A 24,719-nucleotide genomic window follows, 5' to 3' on the forward strand; every position below is an offset into this window, starting at 1 on the left:
CATTAGGGACACTGTTTTCGTTCGATATATTAGTTCCGACTTGTATATGATTCAAAACACAACTTTACTTTTGCTTCTATTCGCCATGTGAAAATGATGACAGAATCGATTAACATAGTATACAAGTTCGAGACTAATAATCGATTTGTGAATGTTTGAAACAAGCGTTTGCTCCAAGTTAATTTCAAAGAGTAACGTGAAAATTGATAAGATAAATATGAAAAAATATATATCGGAGGAGAATAAATTTTATTTCTACATGTTAAAAATTTGTCTGCTAACCATATAACGCTTTCTTACTTTTATCTCTAAATTTAGCTCCGTTGAGAATGTTCCGCCGCTGTAAAATAAATAAAAGGAGGCGCCGTTATGGCGAGGAAAAAACGGTATGGCAATATTTTCTATGGTTTCTAGCAGGCAGGCTAGAATTTCTAAACCTTTCTAAAGGTTCCTTGAAAAGGGATTTCGAAGGTCTTCTCCCGGATCTCCCGCTGCCTCTTTCAACCTTCTCTCCTTCCTTCTTAATGCCTAATTCGCCCCTGGAGTGCGTAGGAAACATGTGTAAGAGATAGGGAAGGTCTCCTATATAAGTTTAGGGAGTGTGAGACAGAGCCTATACGCACACGCAGAAACGGTCTCCCGTCGCCAGCTGTCAGTGTGATAGGCTGTGTTGGATGTATGGTGGGAGGGAGGGCAGTTGGGAACAGGCTCGACTACTCCCCCTAATACCGGAGGATTGAATGGGCGAGGAGGGTGGTATTGGGTTCCCTCACCCCACTCCCACCACCCACACTCTGCTCCCAACCCGCTCAAGCCACCCATTTCTGTCCGCCTGCCACCCCGCCTGCCCACCCACTCGCCACCCGACTGCCGTCGAGGAAACAACCTGCAACCGAACCAGCATAACGTTTTCTCGAACAAACGATTTCCATCCACTTGGTCTTCGCCACCGGCATCAGAGGTAAGTAAATCACAAGACGAGTCAGTGCTTTCCTGTGCTACGACGACTCCGTGTCTCCGCGAGCCTTCCCGCATTTTGTGTTCACTTGGTGCTCAGCCGCTGTTCAGTCGTGTATTCGGGTATATTCATCATCGTATCCCAGTATCAGTACGGCATCGGCCAGTCTTCGCCGGTGTCTTCGCCGAGGACACGTTCCTCTCTCGAAATACGTGCTTGTTCCACTTCTTCCACTGTGTTGTGCGCCGAGAACGAACGATCGGGAGAAAGTGCAAAGTAGGACGGTGAGAAGGGATATATGCAGAAGTAGAGCGAGCGGATAAAGCGAGACCCCGAATGCGGAGAGATCGACTCTGAATGATGCCGGGCCGCGCACGAACGAAAGCGAAAGGAGAGGCCGCCGCGGCCGCCGTATTGTGTGTATCGCGAATAGGCCGCACGCGAATACCTATCGAGAAGCGCGCGCGGCGCGGCTGTATCCGCGATGTCCGTGTGTTCGTCCGTGTTCGACGCGCATCCGTGCGACGGATAGAAAGAAAAAGAGAGAGAGAGAGAGAGCGAGAGAGATAGATAGAGGAGTCGGCGTGTATTCCGCGCTGGGACAACATCTCTCAGCGCGGGGATCGCGCGTGTGCGCGAGGACAGCCTGTTTGCGTGGTTCTTCGCGATATAGTACGCGTAATGTTCACCGCGAATGATTATGATGAGCGGGTGGCTGGTAGATTTTTTTTTCACCATGTGTGTGCGCGCATACACGACTGCGACGAAGACAGCGCTCTGCGATGATGGCTGGCGACGGCGGTTTAGCCGCGCGCCGCTTCCGGAGAAGCGGAGAGAAGAGAACGGAGCGGAAAGGAAGGGATCTTTTTCGGCCGGACCTGGACGGCCATACGTGCGTGCGTGCGTGCGTGCGCGAGCGCGCGCTTGTGTGCGATCGCGCATGTATATTTACAAATACATGAGCGAGCGTGCTGAAGATCTGCTCCTGGCGTCCTTGGTTAGCCGGCAATAATTTCCGGATGAATTTGAATGGCGGATTGCACGCCTGAATCTTTTCTCTCTTTTTCTCCTTCGATTTACCCTCTCGCTCTCTTTCTGCCTTTTCTCTCGTTCTCTCTTTCTCCTCAGGAGTGTGTCTCTGCCTTTACGCCGAACGACCGTGTGTTTGCGCCGTCGTGTCATCTCTCCCTCTCTTCCTTCTCCTTCTCTTCTCCTCGCCTAACTTTCCTACTCTTTTTCTCTGTCCTATAACACCGGGGTTCTCAACCGGCGCAGAAACATAAAGTTCCACTGGTGTAGTCCAGACACCCTCTATGCGCCACCATCTGTCGTTTCTAGGAGACGTGCCCTCGACCGACGCGGTAGAGGGGAATATTGATTTATTCTTCACAGTGCCCCTTCCATGCACTCAACGTTCTTGGTTTCCCCTCCACATCTACACGAACGACTTGGTTTGTGTGCACGCACACATATTGGGAGGGTTGCCAGTAGGGGTTGTTCGTTTCCCCACCCAGTTACTCGAGCGGCAATCGTGACGATCAATACACGTTCCTTCCTCATTCCGGATGCTGTCGCCACCCTTGCAGAGCGGCGCTGTTAAATTCTTGTGCATGTATCATTCGATCGAAATCAATCGGAACACAAAAATGAGACTGATAGTATCGCGGATGTAGGTAAAAATCAATTAGATAAATTTTATATATTTATATCATGAATTTCTGAAAGAAAGCGTAAAAAAGCAGACTCTTTCACAAAGCAGATTTCAAGAAAAAAACTTGATATACATATAAAAATAAATTCTTGTGCATGTATCATTCGATCGAAATCAATCGGAACACAAAAACGAGACTGATAGTATCGCGGATGTAGGTAAAAATCAATTAGATCAATTTTATATATTTATAGCATGAATTTCTGAAAGAAAGCGTAAAAAAGCAGACTCTTTCACAAAGCAGATTTCAAGAAAAAAACTTGATATACATATAAAAATAAATTCTTGTGCATGTATCATTCGATCGAAATCAATCGGAACACAAAAACGAGACTGATAGTATTGCGGATGTAGGTAAAAATCAATTAGATAAATTTTATATATTTATATCATGAATTTCTGAAAGAAAGCGTAAAAAAGCAGACTCTTTCACAAAGCAGTTTTCAAGAAAAAAACTTGATATACATATAAAAATAAATTCTTGTGCATGTATCATTCGATCGAAATCAATCGGAACACAAAAACGAGACTGATAGTATTGCGGATGTAGGTAAAAATCAATTAGATAAAGTTTTATATATTTATATCATGAATTTCTGAAAGAAAGCGTAAAAAAGCAGACTCTTTCACGAAGCAGTTTTCAAGAAAAAAACTTGATATACATATAAAAATAAATTCTTGTGCATGTATCATTCGATCGAAATCAATCGGAACACAAAAGCACGACTGATAGTATCGCGGATGTAGGTAAAAATCAATTAGATAAATTTTATATATTTATATCATGAATTTCTGAAAGAAAGCGTAAAAAAGCAGACTCTTTCATAAAGCAGTTTTCAAGAAAAAAACTTGATATACGTATAAAAAATATGTAGCATATCTTTTAATTCTCATTATGATTAGATTTTAACCAATTTAATTGTTAAAAAATATATAATTCTCAGGGGGGATAATCTTATGAAAACTACTGTTGGAATTTAAATAACTTAATAATTGAATCAAGAGATTTATCCCCCTTATTTATTCGAGTAGAAGTTACAAATAATTTTACATTTAATTAAATGTCGATTATAATATACATAATAATTTTAAATAAGTAAAAAGATATGTGTAAAAGTCGAAAAAATCTTTCAAGAAACTGAATCTTCTACTCCTATCTTGTTATTTCCATATATAACAAGAAATTGAGATGAAAAGAGAATATATAAAAAAATTTTAAAATATGCAATTACATATTAAAAACGCACTATTGTATTCATTAAAAAAAAATTCAACAAGAAATTAGAGATGATTAAGCCTACATTCTTTTTATCATCGGTCGTGAGAGAGAAAGAGAGAGAACAAGAGAGATAGCGAGAGATAGTGAGAGATAACTTGTTCAAACAACGTGACTCACCCTGGACATCGTTTAACTATTTCGAATCTAATCTCATGGTATCCCAGAGAAGTCGTTAGCGCGTCCGTTATGAAGTTTCGTACACTATTCCCCTCATTCTCTACCACGCTTGTTCCACACGTTTACACTTTACGAAACACACCCCCGAGAATTTGAACGTATTTATTCTCTATTTATCGTGGCACATGCACGCACGGGGGAATACGCTCACACGGTCGATAGGGCAAAACTTTTTATATGGTATTTTTCATTTAGTCGATTGAACAAACCTACACAACGTTGAACACGAATAACAGTACAAAAATTAATTATAAATCCAAAATCAATATCAAATCTAATACTGTATTGTATCTTTGATCAGTGAGATCTTATATTATGTCTGTGATCTCAAAATTTATTTACATAATATTACATCAGATAAGAAATATTTTTAACGGCTCTCAATATTAATAATAATATAAATATGATATTTTAAGTCGGCCAACAGAGCCCAAGCGCGAAAAATTAATTCTTCGGAACTGTATCTTTTGATTTGAGATCACTAAGTTCCATGAAGAATTAATTTTTCGCGCTTGGGCTCTGTTGGCCGATTTAAAATATCATATTTATATTATTAATAATATTACATATCTTGAGATCGCGAGATACAGTATTTGCATAAATCTTCTGCCATTGTAAACTTGTATCTAGAAACATTCTACCTCGACACAAACGAAACTATGCCGAAAATAGAACAAAGAAATTTTCTTTCAAGTTTAGGTCTTTGACGTCGACGACTGAGGCTACCTGCGTTTGGTAGACGGATTACCCGGGGACATAAGGGACAAAAGGGATAGATTTATTATTTCTGCATAAGCGAGAGACCGTTACGAGTTTGGAAAATGGAGGGGAGTGGCACCGGAATTAGTAGCAGGCTCGATTGCTACGAGGATATGTTTAAAGAAATTACAAGAAAACTCTACGGAGAGGATCCCGATCATAGAAGTAAGTTTAGTTTTTACGTAAAATTTTTTAGAATTCAAGAATAATTTAAAGATATTAATTATTGTCCTATATACATATATATAAATATTCATTTTCAGAAAATCAATAATTGTATTTATTAATAATATTATAATATATAATAGCAATTGTATTTATCAATAGCAAATGTCTTCCCCAATATATAATACACGTGCACTATTGAAACGCAATTATACATGTGTAACATCTCGCAATTTATCATTTAAAGCTATCATTCAAAATTAAATTTTGAAATGATTATCTAATTGATTGTTCGACGTTAATTATACAAATCACCGGCAATCAAGATAATTTCATTTCCAACTAACAATCTATTCAAACTGTTGGAAATTATACTCATTCTCAGTGTCGAAAATTAATTTTCATTATTGAAAGTTAAATGAATATTCAGATCGATATTAATATAATATTATAACGATTTAACGAATACTTTGTTCAATGAAGAATGATGACTTTTTTACCATTGAATGCAAAGAGCTCAATGCTATTTATCATAATTTCATTTATGCAGCGTCGAGCGTGCAGAACGAATTTGAGGCATCAGTTTCGTACAAAAACGATGAAGATACTGGAAATGGTACAGACTGCAGTGACGACGGAAATTGGGCGTACGAAGAGGAACCGCTCAAAGGAACTGATGGAAGTCGAATTGCGGCTTATCATGCCGGAAAAACTACGTGGCGATGTGATGAATGCGGTAAATATTTTGAATTACTAAATGTGCTCTTTTGCACAATATTTAACAAACTGAATATACCGAAAATACTGTTGTATCTACATTAATTATTTATTTACTAGACTCTATAAACTAGGTTCTATAAACCTTTCTAAAAAAATTTTTGTGCAAAGCTAACTTGTTTACAATCTCTATAAGCTTAAAGGTCTTGATCGATGAAGCACTCAGAATATAACCAAGTAATTTTCTATCCAACGATGTAAAAAGTTTAACTGATACAAGATAAAAATAAGTCGATTAATAGGGGTAGATAGCGAGAAAAATCCCCTTGCTAATTACCGATCGTATCATTTTGAATAATGACGTTATACGACTATTATATATATTTCATAATTCTCGCATTTTTCAGGAATCTATTTGTAGTTTTTCAAATTATCTGGCAATATAAATATTCTAATTATAAATTTTTATAATGTCGCGAATTTAACAACTGCAACTTCTCTTTGTTGCAGTTGTATAACAAGGTTTAATTAGTTTGTTACGTATGCACGCGGAAAAATATGAAATAAATTACAATATGCACAATGCAAATCACGTAAATTCTTCGCATTTTTAATTTTTTGGAAAACTTTTAATAAATTTAAATGTGAAAACATATTTTATCATATCCTACGTAACTGATTGATATATTTTTTAAAATTTATACGCAATAGCTATTGATGCAATAAATTAATTACCTTTTCTGCATAATTTTATTATGTCAAATATTTCATCAGTAATTTAGTATATCAGTAATTTGATGTGTGATCTGAAATGATCTGCATATATGTAGAAAAATTTATATATCACGATATTCAACGCTGTGAAATTGATATATATATATGTGTAGGTATAAATACGCGGATATTTTATTTCGATATTTCAAGTAGGTGTACTTGATATATTTTTATTTTCTACTCTAATTTTTAATTAAGGCAGTATCTTTTTTTATCATTTTTCTTTCCTTCTTATTCGGTGCTTCACAAAATCATAATTTTAATACAATTCGAGAAAAAGATATTTTCCTTTTTTTTTTTTATATGTTTTTCTTTCCTTTATTCTCACTATTCTTTCTTCTTTCCAAATAGAGTCTATTGTTCTGTTTACCTTTTGTGTTAAAATGCTATCCGTACTTTGCTTCATTTTGAGTATTCAAACAAAGAATTGTGACCTTTGCAGTTATAGTTTTATAGCTTTGTCCTATACAATTGTCCCAATGCTGATTTTAAAAATTAACCGTTTATCAAATAGGGGATGTCATGGGAGGTGGGCCGCGTGAAATTGCTGAACATTTTATGGAACTGCACTCCTCAAGGATCCTAGCAGACAACGGTAGGAATAGGCACCATTCGCCACGCAAAGATTATTTACAAGCAGATCTTAAAATGGAAGACGTAGTAGTGTATTTAGATAGACTCCGTGAACGCGCCGAACGAGCGGCACCTCCCTCTAGAAGAACTCAAGAAACACAGACCGTACCTGCGGCTTTACTGCCAGTCACTTCGAGCTTTCTCCTGCAAGATTTGCCATCCGTTCCTGCGCCGCAGCATTTGCAACAGGTATGCTGAATTAGATTTCAGTCTGAAATTACCGCATCTTACTTTCTTAAATTAAAGTTTTCAATAGTTTTATTGAAACTGGCAATAATTGTTTAATAGTTTCAACAATAATTATAAATTGATTTAACGTATACAGGAATAAATGTAAAATTTATATTTAACATAAAAGTTAAAAAATTGAAACATTAACGAGACAAGGCGAAACGTAACGCGACGAGATGAGTTATTGACGATGACTGCTTAATATACGCATATATATATATATATATTTTTTTTTTTAATTGATGTTCATTGCTACGGTTATGAGAAAGCAGCGCATTTTTTAGAGCACAACTACGATGACAACTTCTGCCACGGCATCCGTGAGCGGTAAACGCTATACTTGTCCGTACTGCCCTTACGGAACTGATAGACGCGATCTCTACACAAGACACGAGAACATCCACCGCGAGGAGAAACCGTTTCATTGCTACGTCTGCTTCAAGCCTTTCAATCGCGCCGATCATGTAAAGAAGCATTTCATGAGAATGCATCGCGATCACGCCTACGACGTCTCGAGAATACGAAGACCGGTGGGAACGAGTGCACCGAAACCATTGCAACAGGACACAACGACGACGCAGACTGCAGCGATAGCCAACGCGAGCAGTCAGCAGCAACCGCAGCAGCAACACATCAATTGTCAATCTACTTTCGCTAGCAATAAAAGTTATCAGTTACAGCCCAATGTCGCCTCATCGAGTACCGGTACCATCGGTATTTATCAAACGACAACCATGCCCGCGCCGGGAGGAATCATGCAACTCGACACGAGTAACTGCAACACAGGCAGACGTGTGCAAAACGGCGGGTGCAATAGCAAAAGTCATCTTAAAGGTGGCTCCAAGAGCTCGCAAGAACGAAGGTGCATTTTTTCAGCTATTTTTTTCTCACATATTGACTGTTACAAATTTCTTTTTTTCTATTCATTAATTTTTTTTCATTAATTAGATTTTCTTCTAGTACATAAAGTAAATCTCTGGGATCATTTCTGTACACTAAATATTCTTTCATAATGCGATTGTTATAATTGCAACGATATATAATTGGCATATTCTCTAATTTGTAATTTTTAAGGTACACTTGCAACTACTGTTCATGGAGCGGAGTCGATAATTGGTGTTTGAAGCGGCATATAAACACTCACACGAAACCTTTTGCATGTAGTTTGTGCGAGTACAAAGCAGCACGCGCCGAACGGCTTTCGACGCACGTGCTCAAGGTACATAATAGAAGACAGTGTTCGAGATGTTCGTACCTAGGTGAAGACGCGGCACAATTACAGATACATCAGTTGCACGTTCATCGGGTCAGCAGTGCAAGCGCACCATCGACATCGACCGCTCAAACAGCACCGCCGCCGAGCAATCGGCATCAGCAACCTCTACAGTAAGATTATTTTTTATTTTATATCTTACGTAGAGAATCATTTACTCGTAACTACAAAGTATTGTAGTTTGGTCTGGTAAAGTTAAATCTTGGCGCAACTTTCATTGGAAAAATAATATGCATAAATATTAAGCTCATTTATTTTAATATGGATATAGTCTTCACGTATTTTATATTCATTTTTTATTCTCTATTATTAATCTAATAGAATCTTTCCGATCCAATATATAGTTTATCGATCTTGACAAATATTGATATATTTACTTGCTCAAAAATTATTTCAGGACTTTTGTTTTTTTGTATTTTAATTCAAGGGAAGTATAATTTCTGATAGTCCAAAATAGAACAGAAGAAAATCTTATTAATTAAAAGGAAAAAGAAATATCTAATGATAACGTGTATAATATTCGATCTGCTAGCATTGTCATTAATAAAAATAATATTGCGGGCAAAAATAAAATATTTAATTGCCACTAACTAATTTAACAACATAAAATTACATATACATTGAAAAAGCATTGAACAACATGTAGTTTTTTCCACTCAATCAAAGTTTGGAAGCATCATTAACAAGTTTAATCAGTGCTATATAAATAATGGTGCATTGTTATTCACGTTATATAATAAATTCGAGATATCAAAATATCGATTCACATCGTGGTTAATTATTATTTACATCTGAGCAACTAATTAAAGTCGTAAAATAAAACTGTCGATAAAAGTCACCAGTTTAAATTTAACGATGTAATTACTTACATAATATATATAACAAGAAATATATTATTCCTTAAATTATATTGCCTTGCTTCACATTATATTCTTAGAAAGAAATTTATAGAGTAAAATAAAAAATTACGAACTTAAATATATATGTATAATAGAGAGATATACGAGATATCTCGTATATATAGACATAGATAATGAAGCTGTTCTTTTTCTATTCTTTGTTCTATTCTCTGAATGAATTACTTGAAACTTTTTAATGTTGACAAATTTGACACGACGAAAATATTCACAAACTAATAAGCTTAATCTTTTCGTAGAAGTTCGGAGCACCTTCGTTCTCTCGTCCTTATTGACGAATAATTAACGTGATTATTTATTACTCATTATTGAATTTACAGTCCCGTGGGAGGAGGACGACCCCCACCTGGACCACCAGTCTTTCCTGCACCAACTCCAGCGATCGCACCTGCTACCACTGTAATACCGCCAAGCACTATACTTGGGTAAGCCTCGTGACATTCACTGTTGCACGTGATACTCGGCTTATGTTTATTTATTCAATTAATTGCCGCATTCTGTTGCGTTTCTCCTCTTTTATTCTTCACCATTAATTGGGCAATAAATCGCGCGATGTTAAGCGGCCAACTGTTTTGCATTTTTCGTTCATCCGGCTATGTTGGCGCGTTTGACGACGGGTTACAGATCTGTTATTATCGTTCCGCCTCTCATCAACTCGCTATTACACGAACGATTTATGAAACGTTCGATGATTCTTCTTTTTTTTGTCGCGACCGCGGAATCAACATATATCGATCGTAATCCGTCGATGATGCATCTGACGATTCGTCATCTCGCCCGTCACCATCCACTCCTCCTCCTGTTGTTTTATGTTACGTTCTCGCGTCATTTTTTGGATTATTTTTTGTTGACAACAAGACCTCTCGTCTTCTGTGTCACCATGTGCACGCTTCGTTTGCTTTCGGTGTCGTAGGCTGCGCGAACGCGCAGCTATTATCTACTAGATATGTATCTTTGTCTAGTTATACAGTTTTATTTCTTTTACGTCGTGCTACGACGAACACTCGTACGTTGGTAGAAAAAAAATGACGCGAACGTAACTTATGGAACAGTGCCGCGGTGGTTGCAGCCACGAGATGGTAAAGTCCCCTGCAACTGCAGCAACCATGGCATATCCCACGGAGGAGGAGAAGCGGTCACACCGTCATATAACCGACATCAATGACGGCGACGTCGACGACGACGACGATGACGACGTCGTCCGAGGCAATCGTGACCCCGTGTCGCGTCGCGCCTGCGGTTTCAAGAGCGATAAGGACAATTTTGTATCATGTCCGAGCGATCGCAATAACGAGAGAAGTAAAAATGACGTTAATGATAGGTCTTACAGTGATATCGCAAGAAGTTACCTGGCACTAGCTTCTTGGAAGGAAGAGTTCGAGGCCCGACTTTCGAAACCGTGCCAGTCACAAAAGTCTGTACCTGCGTACAGACAGAACGAGAAGGAAAATCGACAAAAGCCGTACGAGAGGCGAAGGAAGCAGAGTCAACCGAGACAGATCAAATGGCACTGGGATTCGCCGAGCAATCCAATACCTGCCTTAGGCGTACGATTTGGACAAGATTTAACAAATATTGATAAACAGTTAAACCGACAAAAAATTAGTGGTAAGAAAGTAATAATCACACGACGTGATCAGAAGTCGACACGACAAAGAATGTTCAAATGTTATTTATGTCAAAGATGTTCACCCGCCCGAGGAATGAGCCGTCGTCCATATCACACTAAAGTATCGCTGATCCTTCACAAATTATGGCGACATAAACGGCAATCTTATCATATCAACAATAATACGTCAACCGTGAGTTTGCCATCCGTTTCCTCGATTACGCTGAAGGCCACGTTTTTCACCAATCCGAATTTTAGATATCATAGATAACAGCAAGGAAACCTAGGAATGGCCCTAAATGTATAAAATAAATATAATATAAATAGAGTTCAATTTTTTTGCATAAATTGTAATCTTTTTCAAAGAAACTCTAGTCGTTCAATTTGAGTTTTGAGATATCCGTACTTTTGTACTTTATTAATTCTCTCGTCGTTGATTTTGTCGATTTCATCAGCTTCTTCCTCGTTGCGAGAATACCTTGATTTATTGCAGAGATAAACTTCGCACTCACACACACAAGATGTCTATGTCAGTAACATAACAGTTTGTGTGCTCGTAAAAAAAGAAAATTATAAGAAATCACAATTAAGTATGTAAAATATTAAACAGCGCTTTTGCGCATTGACTTTCTCTTCGATAATATCCAGGATTAAAGAACTTCATTGATCAGCGCAAAATTTTCTAATATACAAATAAATCATCAAATTTTATATCAAATATAATATGAGCGCTGGTTATAATAATTTTCTTTTTTTTTTACAGGTATTACAGAATATATATAGTAAGCTCTATACATAGCAAACAGAAGTTTTCTCTATTCTATTGTAAATCTTATAAAATTTCTGATATTTGATGTGCTGATCCAACCCTACCATTATTTTTAATTGAATAACAAATTTTATTGATCAGCACATAATTTTCTAATATATAAATAAATTATGTGTTATTGTCAGGGATGTTTCATTGTTTCCCGAAATATCATGCGATTGTTCTAGAAATTGTTTGATATATTCTAGAAGCGCGAAGAAAACGCAAAAGAGAAGCGTGATATGAATAAAATTAATGTGATGCAAGTCTTTATAATTGAAAGTATTTTAACGTAATGTATGTAAAAGATGTAAATACATTTTTCGCCATGATAATCTCGATCGCTTTATGTAAAATATCTCATTTAAATACGGATGTGATGTAAATGACTTCCTTATCATGTGAGAATCCGCGGAATCGCACAAGAAATGATTTGAGATAAAATTAAACGAATAATATGATATACAGAAGTTGTAATGATCGATTTGATAATACAATACAACAGATAAAATAACTATTGAGTTCCATTAGTGGATTATAATATGTGCTTGTTATATTTAATTATTTATGTTATTTTAAAATTGTATAATACTTTGAAATAAAATCAGATTTGATCCTAAAAATGACTCATATACAAAATGACCATCCTTCAAATTTGAAAAACACAAATTTTTGGTGTAATAGAAACAAACAATTGGTACTGATGTCCTGTGAAGACACTTTTCATAATTCACTAATAGAAGTTAATAATTATCAAAAATGTAATTTTGTTGTACTGTATAATCAACATTCCATGGATTTATCTTCGATTGTGTATTGGGTACATATTTTTTCTTAAAATAATATGGTAAAGCATTATTTGGAAAGCATCATTATCATGATTAAACCACATACCACTTCCGGACTTGTCTGCGCAAGCATACTTTTTATAAAATTACGATTTAATGTAAAGCGTTTATATACAAAATCATTATCTTGTTTACGTTATTATATGAAATATGTCTATTATACATAAAATGAATAAAGAAGAAAATTTTCAGATGGAATTCGTCACATAAATCTTTAATTTCTTGTTTCTTATATCTTTTATCACATATCTTTTTCATTATAATTAGTTTCTAATATAGTAATATAAGATTCTTGTACTTTGTATAAATTAAATTAAATGATTCTCGTGATTAAAATTAAACGAGGTAAGGCAATGAGAACCGAGCGCAATAAGTAAGACGCAGAAACAATTATTGTGCTCAATTATAATAAATTAGCGGACGTTTTGGTTCCTTCTTTCATCTTCAGCGCAAATAAATTAATTATTAGTAAAAATAAATTAAAGTTTAGCTTACAAAGGATAACATCGATAACATCGCAAACGATCATCGAATTATCGAGATAAGCTCATCGTCACGTTCAGACTTAGATAAAAAGATCTTTATATCAAAATCTAAAGTTTAAATAAAAAAGTATTTCCCCGTTGCACAGACATCACTACGATGTGTCGCTCGCCAATTGTTAAGCTGAGTGGTAGATAAAAATATAAAATCACACTACACTAATACCTGTAATAACGAGCGGAACAAATGCAATAAATGATGAAGGCAAAAATATCTGAGTTGTTACAAAAATGTGACTTATACATATAAATAGCGAATCACACCATTAGGAATATCGTAGCGAATCACACCATTAGGAATATCGTAGCGAAACAATAGATTTTGATACAAATAATGTAGAATAATTCCACATGTTAATCTAGTGATCTCAACAAAACGGTGTTCACACAAAGATAACACGTATCAATTTAATTTAAATATTACAAAGTGACATATAAACAAAAGTGATTATTACCAAATAAAAATATATAGAGTCAAGAAAGGTGTCAAGTTTAAAGTTCAGCTAATTTGTCTAGAATTCGTCCTATAAGCGTTATACTAATTTTGTTTCTCCACGATTATTTATTGCGCTCAATATCTCATTGTTATTTCTCTTATCTCGTTTTATAGTAATATAAGATTCTTGTAAATTAAATTTTATTGATTTATGAAATAAAATAAATTGTGTATTTATATTTTTAATTAGTGTAATAAAAGCGGTGAAATAATAATACGTAAAATAATTCGTGCAAATTTATTTTTTAATTTATTTTTTATATGAAAAGCAATCTAAAAGAATTGAAATTATTAGTTGTAGATATTTAAACACATTTTCTCGTCAAAAGAAATTATATATCGAATGTCGGTATTCTCTAGTGCGTGTATGTAAACGTGTGTAACTTGAGATGGAACCAGTGGTTGTCGCCACAGTTCCCAATCGATTTTTGCTTTATATGATATATATGGCAAAAACAGTTTATAATGTGAAACATGTTCATTTAATATATGTAAATTGATATATAATATATATATTTGATATACATTACATAATAATATTTTGCTACAACGAGCAATTAATTATTAAAAAATGTTTATAAACTATAAAACACAAATTTTCCATATCAAACATCTCGTGCAAAATAAGCTTAAAATTTTTATAATAAAATATTTAATATTATTTTTCTATTTTAATATATATGTGTGTGTATATATAATATATATATATATGTGTAAATAAGAGACTTCTTTTCCACAGAAGGATCCGATAATTCGCACGAGATATGATTTTTGAGGTAAGATTAAATAAATATATATATATATATATATATATATATATATATAATATTATTTATTATTTCTCACTTTATTACAATTTTCATTGCACTAAATAACGCAAGTCAGCTGCAAAGCAACCTATTGCAGAATTATTGCAATAAAATCTGATATTAATAAATATTGAAATAACTTCAAAATAAAATTTAATGAATAGTAAATTTTAGGAAAATATGTTAAGTATACAAAATGTGTATTATGTGTATGTACATATATACACATAATGGGAATATTGTTATATATAAATTATAGGCCAATGTTTGTTTTATTTTATTTTGTTTATTATCGTCGCGTGCATCGAAAAAAAATTATTTAATCTCTTTTTATATCGTGTAATAAATATTTACCTTTAAAAAAATTCAGCTGGTAAACGATTATTTTTTTCACCTAGTAAATCTCTGAAAGTAACAGACTGCTGTCAATAGTCAATCATTCAAAATTTAAAATTTAAATCTAAAGATCGAAATGTGTTACTTTGAAATTATCAACGAATTTCAACAAACTAATTTCAATTCACCAGTCAACGGTGGAACAACTATGATGCGCTTTGCATGCATAATGCATCTTGCATAGCGAATATACTGTGAGTTATCTTGGAAATAAAGCCGTCAGTCACAGGTTTATGTGAGCTGTCGATAAAAATTATTATCCTGCGACAAACGCGATTGATGACATACAGAATCCGATTTTCCGATCAAAGCTTCGCAAAAGTTTTTTAACTGTGCATCTCAGAAATATACATACATACGTGTAAAGGCTGCTATTGTATTTTAATAATTGCCATATACATGATTATTGTATATAAACATTCAGTATATTAAAAAAATTAGATATGTATATATGTATAAATAAATAAATAAATAAATATATATATATATATATATATACATATATATATATATATATATCTGAATATATTCACCGAAAACTGAAACCATGCCGGGTCGACTTCTAGTAAAGTTTGTCAGTTGGTGATGTTAATCAGTGATGAAAGCCGTTGATCAACTTTCATCCTCAGGATGCATTTGGAACCTGAGGACTCTGTAAAGATCGATAACCAGGACGAAGTTATGATGAGCACGAAGGATCAACCGCGGGATGTGGAAAAGCCAGCTTTGACGAGTAAGATTTCACGTCGACATGGTGGAAATCGCGTTCTGTCAAGCCGGTGCGAGTTAATCGCTAGAGCAAATCAGGTTAGAAAATTTGTAAACTCCCGTTATGCTTCGGATAACATACACGAATATTCGTATCATTCGTTTTACATAAAAGCTTCGAACGATTCGGGAAAATACATAATCGATAGATGCGTTATTTAGTAACTTTACTTTTACGTTGGTGTATACACATATGTATATTAACCTCTTACATATTTAAATGATATTGGCTTGAATACATATATTTATGTAATATTTTCATAATTTTTCCGGATTTCTAAAAATACAATTTAACCATATATATAATCATGATGATAATAATTATAATAATGAATTATTTATATATGATTAAATTGTATTTTTAAGGAGTATATTTATATGATTGTTTTTATTTTGAATATATTATTAGAAACTCCGATTTAAATTTGCGCAAATAATTCATTATAATGCTCAAACTGTCTAATGATCATCATGCTTCTCTATATTACATAATTAGCCTATTCACCTAATGTTAAATTATCAATACGTAGCATCACATTGTGAGGCGGATATTGTTACTACAATTAGCATAATGACAATACGATTAATTGTTTTGTCACTGGACCGATTAATTTGATAAAACCCGGGATGGTGCAATAATACATTAAACTTCACTGCGCATCCCTATACATACATATACTCCGACTTAGATAGCTGTATACTCTCAAGCGTGTATATACATCTGTGTGCTTTATAGCGCTCATTCAATTGGATTACAAGACGGATAGATGCGGCGTTTAGATATGGTCATGGCTTTGTTTTATCGCGCAACGACATTGGACGTAGAACCCAATAAATAAATAAATAGTTTTATTGCTCGTGCGGAAAAAAGATTGAATATACATGCGTGCTCGCGAGAAAAAGCGAGACGTTTATGTATGACGTGTTGAAATGTAGAAAATAAAAAATGCGTGCGCGTACGCTAAACGTCACGATTTGTGTCACGTTCCGCTGCACACGTCGATATGCGAGCATTTCATTCATTCAATATAAAAACAACGGTGAAACATTTCCTACATTATTCATAATCTATGAGATTAATATGGGTCATTGCGCATTATTTTCCTGGTTAACTTTTATTGATATTTACAATTAAATGCAACTGTAAGCGCATTATTCAATTCGTTGAATCACGATTTGCTTGTTCTTTACAAATTACCAAAGCATGAGCGTGAAATAGAAAATTAATTAAATTATTATATTTGAATGATTAGGGAAGAGGAAGCGGGAGAACATATTATTTAATAATAATAAATAATTACTGTAATATTACTGGTTCTCTTTACACGTATTGTTCGAGAAAACATTCAATTGTATACCGCATTCAAATTACAAAATTTAGTTTTATGAAAAAATATATATAATGAAACTATTATATTTTCGCTTTCAATATTTTTTTCAATAATTACATTTTTAACTCAATCATTTATTATCGATTTATTATAACATTTTTGTTTTACAGACACATCAAATATTTCATTTTTTTGACATTGAATTTGTAGCTGACAAATGTACATGTATACATATATGTACCATTTCGATTACAACGAATCTGTTTTACGATAAAATATCGACAATTTATACTTCATTTCTATTCTTATTCGTTCGCAATATCCATTTATGCGTGACAAACAGTGCATTAAACGATTGGCAATTCTTCCATCCGCGTCTCTCTAATTATATATCGTAGCAGAGATACGGATGCAAAAAATAGTAACACCCTCTAAATCATATAGTGTAATATACTTTAATTGCACGCGTTTAACCGATCGTTAAAACTTACGTCCTCGAACTTATAATACATCTCACACTTACCTACTCGTTGTTCGGCATTGTGTTCAACGTCGTGTTCAACATCGCTAAAACTGACCCACTTCAACTTTAAAGCGGGCTCAAGTCATCAGAGTACAACTGAGTCTCGCGTACTTTGGAGCACATAATTAATCGCTTCCCAGCCAGAGCGAATGAAAGGCAGCTGGGTCACGAGACGCGGTTACTTTAGTCTTTTTTTTTCTCTCTTTTCTCTCTCTCTCTCTTTCTCTATACTCACGCGTTGCAATGTTAGCGCGATATAAAGTAGATTATTTCGCGTGATAGTTTGCGGTACTGCTCGCGGCAATCTATCGATTGTGGTGGTGATAAATAATTACTTCAGTAATCGCACGATCGGTTTGAAACACGCCAAACACAACTCTCGAGTGTATGTTTGCGATTTTTGTCGAGGATTCCACGTGTGCTCCAACGTGTGCGAACACAGAAGATTAATCATGTACTTGTCGCTGAAATTTTTCACCATTCTACTTTTTATTTTTGTAAACTTTATACGATACTTTGTTCTATCGGGAGTCCCGTTCTTTATTCACTCTGAAAAATCGTTATGTGATCACGATTCTAACGAATTCGCTTTTGTTTTCTTCTCACTTTTAGGAGAAAATTACATGATTGATTCACGGGATGTGTGTACGACCGGTTGCTCGCTCTTTTTCGAAATCAAGTTCTCGAGAGCACGTTCGTCGTATAAAAGCAATCACGAAAGCTTTCCGTACAGAGAGCGAGCTCCAAGAAGCGTGTTTCCGGGAAGTTTATACATATTATGTGTGTACATGCTCGTCAATTATTTCATGAAAATTATGTATACGCGCGTTATAGGGTGTACCGCGATAACCTGATTACGCGCGCCTCGCTATTTTATGCGAGAAGAAATTTGATCGTGCATGCGAGTGAACGCGGGTAAAGTTAACTTTACGGGAGGCGATAACTCGGCGCGGACCTGCGAAAATCGCCGCGGAAATCGATTTCGATTCCGGTTTCGAAGAAGTCGCCCGTATAATCAGGATGATTAGATTCGGGAGTATTAGCGCTAATTTTAATATTAATCTCATAACATGCGCGCCACGCGTGCTTTCCCGCTTGTGTGAGAATTCGATCGTCGAATTACGTCCGCTATTTGCGAATTGGTTGCGCATAGCTCGTTAACTTTCACATGCGCGTCCGTAGGCCGGCAAAGTTAACTCGTTGGTAACATTGCGCCTCCTCGTTATTCGGCCGATATGCTGCTATCATAAAATACGAGGGTGCATTATCATCGTTAAAAAGTTTCGTTAAAAGCTGCTCCGCGATTTATATTGGCCCGTTACTTGCTAAAAAAAACTTTTTTAAACTGATTCTCCTCTCTCTCTCTCTCTCTCTCTCTCTTTCTCTCGTGGCGAAAACATCATTTAATAATTTACATATAACACAGTAAATAAAATATAAAATTTTAAAATTTTCTTCCATCAGAGAATATATGATTTAAATTCTCTTTTATAACATAATGCTAAATAGGGAAAGAAAAACTTGTGGAACTAGAAACTGGGAAGTTATGTGTTATAGTTATCAAACTGTGTTACACGTCGCATCTGAAACTAATACGATATGCCGCGGGCTTCTCGTTCGTCGAATACATATATTATTACGAACTCGTTAACCGCATCCTCGAAGTTAGCGTCAAAGATCGTCGGGTCGCGATAACGTCCTCGTGGAAATGGAGTTCCTTATCTTTTTAGCACCGATTCCAATTTTACAGACGCGGATGTGTGGAGTTGGCGGCTACTCGACACAAGGGTGGCGATATAAGCCGCAACCATACACACAGTAGAGATCCTTTTCCGCTGTTCGTTTTCTCTTCTAATCGGTTAACTCTCGACTCGCTCCTTCTTGGCTATCGCCTTTTCGTAAATAAAACGGAAGATTATCCCTCGAATCAATTTCAATTTTCATTGTAAATATCTCGATCTCTGCGTCGATCCGCGAAATAATCGGATGGAATATTAGACAATATAGTATATGTGCGTATAATTTCTTGCATCATTCCATATGCCACAGGATTATTTCCTACCGCAAATGCGGTGCTTCATTAGCTTAGTCGCCGAAATCACATACAAAATCGGCTTTGAATTGTGGAGATTACGCGGGGTTTTCCGACATTGTCGTACCGACCGGCGCACAGGCTTCATTTAATGATAGGCCGTATTGCAGCAGGATCGAGTGAGTTGATTACCCAATTTTTGCGTTTCCATCGAGCTTGCGGATCGCCAAAATTGTAAATTAATTAATGCATAATCCCGTGTCGTAATCCACCTCGAAAATCGCCGCGTACTCAACTGTCGAGCATTGGATTATGGAAGGATCGATGTTTCGTTCATTTGTGCACCGCTTTTTGAAGGACCCGGAAGAAAAGGAAAGGATTCTTCGAATCGCGTAACATCGCAATTAATTCACGTAATTAGGAATGGGAGAGATTCCATCTCGAGCCAAAGAAGTAGGGTTCTACAGCTTTATGATAGAATCGTGCACTGAATTCTCGGATTATAGGGCGCCACGTTTTCGTTGGACGAGAAATAATTTTCGACCGAGAATTGTTTGCAATATTTTACCAGAGAAATTTACTCGGTTATGCATTACAAAGAAATAAGCCGATTGCATTAAAAAACAGAATAAAGATCTTTCAAAATTTCGTTATATACAAATACTAATTTATATTTTCAATTAAATTTATCTTTATTAATTTAAGTTAGCTTGTTCTGACGCGTAATGTTGGAGCATATCCAAGAGGTGAGACGATTATTACCGATTATTATCAGATATAGTATAATAATTAATATTATATATTGAAAGATGAAATTTGGCGCGCGATTTATTTAAGTGCCTTAATCAGTCCGAATTGATATAATTAGTTGCACATTAGTAAACTCTATACTCGGCGTATAATTAATATATCTTAGTCTGTTGTTGTCACGTGACAGCAAGAGACCTCCAGCTGGTTTAAGTGTATTACAGATAATTATCTTAGGTAATTCCAGTAATGGTAGGACGATTGTTCTGAATTATTCTCATTGTGCGCGATTTACAATCGAGCAGATACAACTTATATCCGTCCTAATTACAAAGCACGTCGTGTTTTTACGATGATGAGGGATGAGGATGAGAATAAAACATCATGCATACAGTGGAGGGTCAGAAAGGAGGAGCTTAACAGAAACAACAATTATCGGCGTGCCGGCACAGGTCGCCTCTGGCATCCGTTCCGGAAATGACGGTAACCGTGTCTCGTTTCCTTCCTTCCTTCCTACCTACCTTCGCTCTCTCCAACTATTCGCGTGCCTTCCTGCATGTAAAATCGATCAACGATTAATGCCGGTCGACCGCGCAAAAGAATTACGTACAGACAGTGCGTAATTATTTTATTTATCACGCAAGATATTTTTATCGTTCGCGCAACAGCAGGAAGTGGATGAAACGCGTCGGCAGAAAAATAGATGTTTAGAGAAAAAGGAGAAGAAAATGAGAGAGAGAGAGAAGGGGAGCGAGAGAAAGGACGCAAAGAGTAGAAAGAAAAAATATCGAGAATAATAGAGGGTAATCTGCGCACAGGGGAGATGTACCAGACGAATGAGTGTTAATTATCCGCGTCTCTTGTGCGAATAAAATTGTTCACGTATTCATCGACCAAACAGAGCGTGAAAATATCATTTCAAGAGAATTAGTTTACTTAAGAGTTAAAGCGCTTTGGCAGTTTTATGAATTTAAACATGGGAGTTACGCGTTCGCGCTCTTCCGAGATAGGCAGGAGAGAGGGGAAGAAAGCAGAAGGGTGCGAGAGAGAATTGATAGCGAACGAGATAATAAAGAATGGCGATTCGCTTCAGAGATGTATAATAACAGTAATTATGATCCCGCAGCGCTATTATCCTCTACATCCGTTTTCGGAGGGACGTTTACGGCCGCGCGTGACTTTACTTCCTCTCCTTTTATTACAAATCGATTCATATGAATTCTCTTAAATCAGCGTACGTGTCGGGATAAGTCTCTCTCTGCATATCGGATACACTGATAAAACGTGATCCCGAAATCGGAAAGAGTCTTTGCTCAAAAGAACTAAATATCTTTCGAAGCATAACGCACGAGAGAAAGAAATAATGATATCTATGAGATATCTTTATACACAGAAAAATTAAAGCTTACATATGCATGTTTGCTATGCACATATGCATTTATATAATAATGCATTTTTAAAGATATTTAATAGAGAAATTATTTAATATATTGAGTAATACACTTATGTTACACGATTTTGATGTTACGATGGTTAAAAACATTGATTCTCCGTTTCATAGTAGAAAAGCTATAGTAAGTTCTAATCTAAATCATCCAGTTACACTTGGAATTGGCGACACTCCCGAATACTGCTTCCTCTGTCACACAGTATTTTTGCCATTACCGGCGTTTACAGATCGTCCGGCGCGTTTGTCAAAACAAAAACGCGGATCCTCGAGTGCCATCAATGGCTTCCCTATACGTGCGCTGGGTGCGAAGCCGATTGTCGATTAACAGTAGACGAACTAAAAAGATTAACGTGCCGTTTAACTAAGTGCAAGTATAAGTAATGTGAGAAACCGAGGACACGTCATCCAAAATGCTCGTCCAGCCAGAAAATTACGGCACCACTGTACTCGTTCTCGTGGTCGGTCGGTCGGTCGTTCGTTCGTTCGTTCGTTCGTTCCTTCGTTCAGCTCGGCCGTTCGCTCGTCCGCAACCTGGATTTATTCCGTGCAATTACCGCGATAAGGGTCCACCTTAATAATCGTTCGTTAATCGTCCGCCAACCCCACCCGTTCCGTCATCCTGCAGCCGCGAAGCGAAATCGCCGAAAATAGGACATCCTGCCTGAGCATACATCACCGACCGTTTGAGAAATGTATTAAGGATGTTACGCTCAGTTAAGGCAATTTAAATTTGCAACAACGTGCAGCACGATTTTCAAGCAACCGAGAATGCTTGTTGAGATTAATATCTGTTAAGCACTGAGCTTTGCTCGAAGTGAATAAAATTGCAATGACAAGGTCAGACGTAGCATATTAAAGCTCAATCTTTACTTTTAAACGTATATATATTTTATTGTGATTTTTCCAGTCTATATTTACTGAAAAATAAAAAAAAATGGAAAATTCAATGCAATAATCAGTGTAATCAACTTTTCGTAACAATTTAATTTGTAAATGTTAATCTAATCTTGGAAGTATCTCACAACTGCAAAATTATTGTTCTCAAATTCTTAAGATAATTTAATTTGCAACAACGTGTAGCACGATTTTCAAGCAAATTATTTTTGAAATTGCTTATTGAGATTAATATCTGCCATATAATGAGCTTTGCTCAAAGTGAATAAAATTGCAACGACAAGGTTAGACGTTCAATTAATCTAACATTAATGTATTGAGCTTTTCGATTAAAAATGTTCATAAAATTATCTTCGACAAGGTAATGCACACACCATCAAGGAAATGTATACGTATATTTATCCATGCATTTTAATGTTCAAAATCAAATAGACTGAGATCAAATATCGCAATTACCAATCTTCGCAATATTAAAGTCTGTCACTTTTTAAATTTTTTGCTTCAAATTCGAAGTCGATCTATCTTCGTTTAAATTTTTTTTTTTTTTTTTTTTTTTTTTGCGATCGTCGCGGGAGGAGGGAAGCACTCTTTATTACTACCACGGGACCGATCCCGCGGTTATGTGGGACTCAAGCTCCACCATATGCATTTCGACATGGCTTCATCGCCCACTACCCACTAAACCCTCCCCCAAGTGCAAAAAGCAGTCCTTCCTCTTCTGTCGATCAGCCGAGTAAGAACTGTTTTGCACGTAACTTTTACCCAAATGTGCCAGTTTCACGGTGTTTCCGCTCCATCCTTACAAAATCCCCTAAAAAATATTGGTAATGTTAGACTCCCCCATGTATAAGGTGCACGCCCAATCCACACCAATTCATACGAACTACTGAAAGCTGTTGCATTATCCTTCAGAAATTAAAATATATGCAAATGTCGTGTCTTTAGAATATTAATGTAAATGTAAAACCTGACATTACAGTATTAATTTATATATACAAAAGACGATAGTATTTCGATCGTGCGCGTCGTAAATGTGAAAATTTTAAAATCAAAATTATGACGAAACTCCAACTTCAATATAATGCAAAACTTAATACGCAGTTTTATATAGAATCGTTTACAGTTGCCTCAAGTGATTTTCTTTTCGCATGTACTTGCACACGTAAAAATACAAAAGTTTACACTAAACTGACGAAAATGAGTTCTTTCAAATTTTAAAATTTTTAAATTCTGCTTTGTAATACATCGATGTAACATTCGCAGGCGTACGTTCCGAACCACAAAAAACGATTCCAAAAACGACTGAGCATGTATATTTGACATATCTTAAAGCTTGTCACTTTTTAAATTATTCGCTACAACATCGAAATCGATCTATCTTCGCTTAAAGACTTTAAACGCACTTGAAAATGTGTCTTAAATATATATTAATGTGAATCTGACAACTGACTATACAAAATTAATTTTTTTTAATACCGAAGCCCCCCCAAAACCCCTTTAAATTGAAACTTTTTTTACCCTTCGTTAAAAATTAAAGCCTTTTTTAAAATTTTTAAAATTAAAATTTTAAAATTTTTTTTAATTATACAAAAGAATTTTTCGATTGGCGTCAAAAAAATTTTTTTAAAATAAAATTTTCAAAAATCCAATTAAAAAGAAAAATTAAATCGGTTTTAATAAATCTTTTAAGTTGAAGAAATTTTCTTTTCCTTATTGGCAAACTTTAAAAAAAACAGCAGTTTAAACAAAAATTTTAAACAAGTAATTTTTTAAATTTTCAAGTTTTTTAAAATTTTGCTTTTTACATCGTTAAAATTCGCTAAAGAATGTCCCCCAAACCCCAAAGAAAACGATTCTAAAAACGATTGGAAG

At 35.5% G+C, this 24,719-nt stretch overlaps 1 protein-coding gene across 13 annotated transcripts; it reads left to right on the forward strand.

The window, feature by feature from the left end:
* Positions 1-690: 690 nt before the first annotated feature.
* On the forward strand, positions 691-13,057 carry chn (zinc finger transcriptional factor charlatan). Of its 13 annotated transcripts, none has more exons than XM_029309708.2 (9): positions 691-961; positions 4,820-5,049; positions 5,600-5,785; positions 7,055-7,362; positions 7,689-8,266; positions 8,479-8,790; positions 9,915-10,019; positions 10,916-11,202; positions 11,967-13,057. In XM_029309708.2, the coding sequence occupies exons 2-9, from the start codon at positions 4,947-4,949 to the stop codon at positions 11,984-11,986; spliced, it is 1,899 nt and encodes a 632-aa protein (XP_029165541.2). In that variant the 5' UTR covers positions 691-961; positions 4,820-4,946; the 3' UTR covers positions 11,987-13,057. The 13 variants fall into 13 exon arrangements, with proteins under 13 accessions (XP_029165541.2, XP_085342294.1, XP_029165540.2 ...); XM_029309707.2 differs by lacking the exon at positions 11,967-13,057 and adding an exon at positions 11,279-11,370 and having other exon boundaries at positions 692-961; XM_085486168.1 differs by having other exon boundaries at positions 10,664-13,057.
* The last annotated feature ends 11,662 nt before the right edge of the window (positions 13,058-24,719 follow it).

Source organism: Nylanderia fulva, unplaced genomic scaffold (genome assembly GCF_048542155.1).
Source record: "Nylanderia fulva isolate GAGA-0341 unplaced genomic scaffold, ASM4854215v1 Scaffold40, whole genome shotgun sequence".
Taxonomy (NCBI): domain Eukaryota; kingdom Metazoa; phylum Arthropoda; class Insecta; order Hymenoptera; family Formicidae; genus Nylanderia; species Nylanderia fulva.